This window comes from Amphiura filiformis, chromosome 12 (genome assembly GCF_039555335.1).
Source record: "Amphiura filiformis chromosome 12, Afil_fr2py, whole genome shotgun sequence".
NCBI lineage: Eukaryota > Metazoa > Echinodermata > Ophiuroidea > Amphilepidida > Amphiuridae > Amphiura > Amphiura filiformis.
Window position 1 is genome coordinate 52,104,313 of NC_092639.1, and position 7,517 is coordinate 52,111,829.

Consider the following 7,517-nt stretch of genomic DNA (forward strand, 5'->3'; position numbering starts at 1 on the left):
ACCATGAATGTGTCCGTGAGTGTAAGTGGCCACCAGAACCTAAGACCTGTCGATATGTCCTCACCATGGAATGGCGTCTATCAATGCGGTCAGCTGCCTGCTTTGACTGTCCCTTCAATATAACCGATTGTGATCGTCCTGGATGTATTCCAGTTAATGGAGTTGAGCGTCCAATAATCGTAGTGAACAGACAGTTGCCTGGTCCTCAGATTCAGGTAATGATTGCTATAAATCCTTCACAATAATATTGTTGTTAATGGCATTGCAGATACATGAAATCTCCTCATTTAGTAGTTATTTTTTTTGTTTTTAAACGTTACATTTACATACAGCTAATGCCGCTAACACATGCTCCCACCCTCCTACACCACCACACACCACTCACCACATTTCTATCTTGAATGGAGCAGTGACACCATACAAAGCGCCAGGAAGGTGATATAACACATACTGTACCTAGTGAGGGACAAACATTACACACAAAGTGAGGCACACCAACAATCTACCTGTGGACATGGGACTTCTTTATCAGTAGACTTCGGGTATATATATAAATGCGCTTTTATAAATGTGCACGTGACATCTACAAGTCGCCATACCGTGTTCAACGATGTAAGGTACCCGGATGTACAAAAATTCCACACACAAAAGTATAGCCGAAAATGACAGGTTACAAGGAAAATCGTTTTTGCAAAATAGTGGCACTGATTGCAAAGTGCAAAATAATTTGACCCGAAACATAAACTCTTTATTTGGATTTTCCATTACGGACAAAAAAAATTAATGACGGAAAAGCTAGATATAGCTGATTTAAAAATTTATATTTCATTATTTCCGTGCTAAATGGGCGTGGCAATTGACCATATTGATGACGAAATGTGAGTCTTACTGGCATTAAGGTCAGAACTGAGTAGCTGCTGATGATGTTATTTGATAATTTTTGCGCGTGATGATAGGAAACTTAGGGGGCTGTCATTTTCTTCGGAAGGAATGGGTCATGGATTTATTTATTTGGGAGTCAAGATAAGTTTTTCCCCCCCCCCCCCGTAGTGCCGCCACTGAACATACCCTGACCCTAATTTTAACTCTAATTTTAACGTAAATTGACGAAACTGTAACTTTAGCCCTTTTCGGAATAATGACCCTCTCGAACTAATAGGCTAGATGTTCCCGACTGAGCTCCTCAACCCTAACTTACTCATTCGCTCGCTCACAATAAGTATCAAAATGGACAAAAAACAAATTCAAAATGTATTTTTAAGCACCTTTTTGTGTCCCCCATGCTAAATCGGTAATCTGTACAATTTAGAGTATTACTGACGTACAATTTAGAGTATAAACACGTAGATGACTGTACATGATCTAGTCATCCCGGCTGGAAGATGTTGAGGAAGACTCGTATACTATACAAGTTGACGTACAATCACGTATGTAAATCATGGTATAATCGGCTAGTATCGTACGGTGAGTTAGATCGTCATACACATTATTGTCGTGGTATATTATAAATGTATACGTCAATTTTGTTCAGTTTGGTTCAAACGGCTTATAAAGTTTTACTTTACACGGAAGGGGAAACTTAGCAAAAAACAACTAATTTATGAGTGTAAAAGGGGGAGGGTGGGGTTTTGTCTAGCCGAAAGGGGAACAAATATATTAAAAAATTATAAGTAAGGCGAAGAAAAAAAGAAACCCTGTTCTACGGGCGGACGGACCTTTCAAGTAGGGTCGGTCGGTCGGTCGGTTTTTTTTTAAATAACCCAAAAAATCACCAAAATCTGTAAATAATTTGCAATTTGAGAAAATACCAACAAAAAAAAATATATATATATAGAAAATAAATAAAAATTAGTTATGTTTGTACATGAGGGGGATGGTGCTGTGCAATAATCATGATGCTTCGATATCCATGAGTTGCAAATTAATAGCATCGAACCTCCAGCCAATGTTCCTTGCCAGTGCTAGCCACGAAACAAGGTGTAGCCACTCCCTCAATGGTCGCCATTTCAGTGATTGACAGTGATGTAATGCAAATATGGCGATGGCCATCTGGTCACGTGCGCATTTATAAAAGCTCATTTATATATAAACACCTCAAAAGTAATAAGTCCCCCTCTGAACATGTCGTCATAACATCGTAAGGTTTCATTTTGTACCAACAAAACTAACTTTGAAATAATTATATGACTGTTTACTAAGTGCTGTGTGAAAATGAGAGATTTCCATGAGTTCAGGGCTGAATGAGCCTAAATTGAAGGCAAAAACTGCCCTTTTCAAAAGTCACAAAGTAGGCCTATGCTTGTCACAAAAGTTGACTCATGGCGTGTTACTAATGGAAAACCCCTTGTGTTTGAGTGCAGTTTAAAATCCTCACCAAGTGAACATTTACTGTAATATGTATCGATTCTTGATCATTCAGCCATGCAAATCCCCTTGGTGCAGAGTTCAGCACAGTGAGTTTTAAGATGGTCAGTTCCATTCCTTGTCCCAATACGCCTTGCAGTTAACAAGCATATGCCTACTTTGTGACTTTTGGAAAGGGCACTTTTTGCCTTCAATTTAGGCTCATTCAGCCCTGAAGTCATGGAAATCTCTCATTTTCACAAAGCACTTAGTAAACTGTCATATAATTATTTCAAAGTTAGTTTTGTTGGTACAAAACGAAACCTTACGATGTTATGACGACATGTTCAGAGGGGGCTTATTTCTTTTGAGGTGTTTATAACCGAAGTCTACTGTTTATAGTGAAAAGTAAAGTGATCATGCTCATCCAACAGTCTTCTTGTTGATTACAAATTCTGGACGACTGATTCAAACTTGTCTCGCGCAGGGGCGTAGCAAGCGGGGGCAGGGTGGACGAAGTCCGTGGGCCCCGAGGGTTCAGGGGCCCGAGCATAAAAGCGAAAATTAAATAAGGGCTGATAATGGAGAGCAGGGCCGGATTTACCATTGGGCCAGAGTCCATGGCATATGCATCTTTCTTTTAACGCCAATAACAGCATGTTTTTTGGCCAAAATATTGTAAAATTGCCCGGTAAAATTGTAAAATTTTCTGTGCTTCGCACGCATTTAAATAGCAAAATCCATGTTGATCTGAGGCTAAAATAGTCTGAAATTGATTTTTTTCGCGTGCTTTACAACGCGCAAATGTCCTAGTAACATCGGAACAAACTATGTTAGGCCCCCTCTATATTATACGTAAACTCAGGCGTAAACCTGCGTAAACTGACTTGAGTGCACGTATTTTCCTCGGCACGTGAGTTCAGGGCCTCCAAATTTGGCCTGGCCCAGGCCCGCCCCCCCCCCAGGTAAATCGCGCCCTGGTTAAAAAGGCCCGTACTGCTCCCTGTCCATGGGCCCCTGATCATGCTGATGCTCTTGCTACGCCCCTAGTCCCGCGAAGACCACTTTTCAGCAGAGTCCACTCTTGAAATGAATTTATATATCCTTTTCGTGTAAAATCGTCAGACAGACGATAATTTCAAAAATGGCGCTGCTTTCACCAATCATTCACTTTTTCAGTAAAGAGGTTTTTTCCGCACTCTTCCACTTAATTGAAGGATGTGTTGTTTCATAAACCCATCTTTCATGAAATAGCTTTGACAAAAATAGTTAAATACTTAAATAATCAAATTCAATTATTCAGAGCACATCACACTATTAACAAACACACATACACTTGGTATAATCTCAAAATATGCCATAACTGGACCAAAAATTCAAAAGCAGAGGTTCCATTTACAAGGAACGATGCAAATACTCATATTTCCCAAGAACAATCAAAAGTTGGAATATCACACACCGACATCGCCTGGTTAATAATTATATACATTGTACAGCAGAGACAGTAATATCAATACCCGGGATCATGAATGTTCTATGCACGATTTGATATTCAGACATTAAATCGGATGTCTCTCGGCCCATTATGCGTCTCAAAACTATTAAACAGGTCGGAACAAAATGACCATGCATGGCTGTGGATTCAACCTACCATGGCGATTTCTGCCATGAAGATATCGGGGCGATGACACTGTGTACCATGGCACTGCAGATTCAGCCAGCAACTTAAAAGACACACTGCAAAGTGTAAGCATGCAACCATAATCATAATTTGCGACCTGCGGTGTTTTGCCTTGCTGATACAGGACTTAAAAAGGTTGAAATCAGCCAATGACACATACACTGACCGACATGGTTTTTTGTTCACATTCGAGTAGCTGTAACATGTGTCATGTGTGTGAAATCAGACAATGACACCCTCACCTCGGCGTGACACCCCTTACTTGACTTCCTCCATATACCTACACACATTAATCGCACTATGTTCTTTGACTTTTTCCACAGGTTTGCGAGGGTGATAATGTTGAAGTAAAAGTTTGGAATCGACTCGGCAAGTCTGAAAGTACATCTATACATTGGCACGCCATACATCAACGTGGCACGCCATACATGGATGGCCCGGCTATGATCACTCAGTGTCCTATTACACCGCAGTCCAGTTTTGCCTACAAGTTTAAGGTATGAAATAAATATAAAAGGTTTAGGACTAGTTTTTACACGTTTTACCCGATTATCTTAATTCTAAATATCTAAATTAAAGCAATTCACATTAAAGCTAGATCCTGTAATGAACAATTAAAATTAACGATCAACCTGGTAATCGTCAAGTTTATCAAAGGATGGGATGTTAATGCTCAGCGTACTAGCCATAAGCTCCAACATAAAAAGTCTTAAGTTTTGAGATAATTTCTCAAAATATCAAGAGCTATCTCAAGAACCCTGAACCAATACTAGGCTTGTTTGTACTCGATTTAATGTATTTTTCATGCTGATTCCAAATATGGTCATGAAAATGTACTATTCTGACATTTTTTATTTATCAAAAAATGAAATTTGTCGTCTATAGTCAACACTAGCGCGGAGAGAAATGTGGTTTTGTATTCTACCCACACAGTGACGCATATCAAGCATTTTGGTCGAAATCTACAAGTTACAAAAATCTTTTTGAAGAGGTTTAAACGCCAATCAAGCGTTCATTTTGCTGTTAATTTTCCCTTTTAGGCGTCTCCTGCTGGCACACATTGGTGGCATTCACACTCCCATTACCAGCGAATCGATGGCGGATTTGGTGCTTTTATCATCAACCAAGCTCCAGGTCGTGACCCCAACAGTGACCTTTACGACTTTGACATTCCAGAGCACGTCGTCATACTACAAATCTGGCCAGATTTACCAGCGACTCCATATGGCGAAACTCCAGGACAAATACCAGTACCAACGATTAACGCCAAAGGGCAATTTAAACAATTCGTAAACGGCAACGATACGGTGTATACCCCACGAGAAGTATTCAAGGTCAAACAGGGTCAACGGTATCGTTTCCGGGTCATCGGAAATAACAACTGTCATATGTACGTCAGCGTGGATGGGCACAATCTGACTGCAATCGCTACTGATGGCGCTCCAATAAAACCAATATCGGTAGATCGTATTGGGGTGGCTACAGGAGAGAGATATGATTTTGTGCTGACTGCCGATCAAGATATCGGTAACTACTGGTTTCGTGCTCAAGTCGCAAGTAATCGCATTTTTTACTGTCGAAATGGGCCTCAGGAAGAACTTGCAATTCTACGCTACGAAGGTGCACCGGAAGAGGATCCCGAGGAAGCATCTCTTGACGATGGTGACAATGACATCATCTTGAATCCTAAACGTCTTGACACACCCAATGGGATTAATCTGCTAGACGTTGAGTCAGCTGGTAAATATGAATCTAATGATTGTATTAATTCATGTAATACACCAAAATGTGTCTAAATAATACATAATCTTTTTTATTTCGTTTTCATTACAGTTCCTGACGATGAAAGATTACTCGCTGAGCCGGACCAACGATTCTATTTAGAGCTTGGATGGACCAACGCTTCGCCACAAATGTTTTATTACCAGGATTATCCTAATCCACCTGAGATGGAACCAGGCCAGTATACCACGCACCTCAATTTTGTGAGTTTCAAAATGCCGCCATCTCCGCTGCTTACACAATATGACGATATCCCGAAGAAGGAATTTTGCTACTTTGAGGAAAATCTTGGTAAAAGAGAGCAGTGTGCCAGTGAATACTGCAGTTGCACACAGATATTGAAGGTTGAACTGGGCCAGGTAAACAGTCTCTTGATTGAAATACAGATTCATTAGGAAACGAATTTGGAGAAAACCTTCTGTTAATAAAATACTATGCTGAGCCACCAGCCTGGGTGGCTCATGCTCCAGTAATTTCAGATGATTGAGCTCAGTAATACATCAAAGAATGTCTTCCAATTCATGAAAACAAATAGATAATCAGCTTATTGGATTAAAAGCTTAGAGGGAAGGTCTTGCTGCTCAGCGAATGTTTGTAATTATCAGAAGGTTTTCTTCAAATGTATTCTCTAATGTTTGTGCAAACAATCAGTCACAATAGAAAGAGACCATCATCTCTGACTAATATACTATTTTATTTAACCCCTTCAAGTGTTCTTAAGGGATCGGTCACCCACCTTGCCACAGTATTATGTGTGGGGCCTGAGAAGACACCAGACACACTCTTTTCCGCTGGGGTCAGTTTAGAATTTTTAGTTTACAGACCTGCCGACAAGGGGATGTAACGGGGCTATTCGTATAGGTATAAAAATATTTCCAACAAATGGTTTATTCTTAAATTATTGACAACTCCCACATGCTGTTGGAATTCCAACAAAAGTCACCATATAACAGCAGTGGGAATGCCTTAGTTCAAAATTTTGTTGTCTTATTTACAGGGGTGGTGCTATTACATGTAATTTACCCAATAATCCCTTTTAAGGGTTACTTTGGTGTCATTTTCTTTTCTCACGCCTCGGCATTTCGCTAAAAATAAAACAGGTTCCTATGAAACCGGGCTACTGATATCAAAATGCGGTGTGTGTGGTTTTTTTCAACAATCTTTAATACGGTAATTTCATTTATTCATTTCATTGTGAAAAAAAAAAATTACTTTTGGAACTTTGGAAGGGCTCTGAGACAAACTATTAAATTTAGATAGCCTAATCTAAAATAACAAAGAAACCTCTCGTGACCCTACTGGTATAAAAAGCGTGTGCAAGTTTTGTTTTGATTTTCTCTTTTAGGTAGTGGAACTGGTGTTGGTTAGTGAGGCGGACGAACATGCCATGCATATTCATGGCTACTCTTTCCGAGTGGTGGGTTCTGGTGATCTTCCAAGAGGAGCAACTGTTGAAGATGTCATAGAAATGGATAAACAAGGTAAATCATAAAGAATTTCATCAGATCAAGATCAGTCAAAACTTACGTTTCTGGACGTTTCATCAACCATCGGTTGACTTCATCAGCAGTGCTGCTGTTTTGAAGTGCTGTGTGATATTGAACCGGCAACTCTAGAAGTTGGAGCAGCATCAACCTCTGTGTCAAAGTTCGTATGCAACACAGGATCGTACATAATTTATGTGAATGTTGGTAGGCCCCTTCATCTCATG

At 39.9% G+C, this 7,517-nt stretch overlaps 1 protein-coding gene across 1 annotated transcript in view; it reads left to right on the top strand.

Annotated features, from left to right (window-relative positions):
* LOC140166378 (uncharacterized) overlaps positions 1 to 7,517 on the top strand; it is a 12,622-nt gene continuing 5,105 nt past the window's right edge. The window contains exons 1-5 of the mRNA XM_072189829.1: positions 1 to 215; positions 4,348 to 4,521; positions 5,065 to 5,764; positions 5,858 to 6,165; positions 7,152 to 7,287. Coding sequence (XP_072045930.1) covers positions 66 to 215; positions 4,348 to 4,521; positions 5,065 to 5,764; positions 5,858 to 6,165; positions 7,152 to 7,287 — 1,468 coding nt within the window. The 5' untranslated portion in view covers positions 1 to 65. The remainder of the gene's footprint in view (positions 216 to 4,347; positions 4,522 to 5,064; positions 5,765 to 5,857; positions 6,166 to 7,151; positions 7,288 to 7,517) is intronic.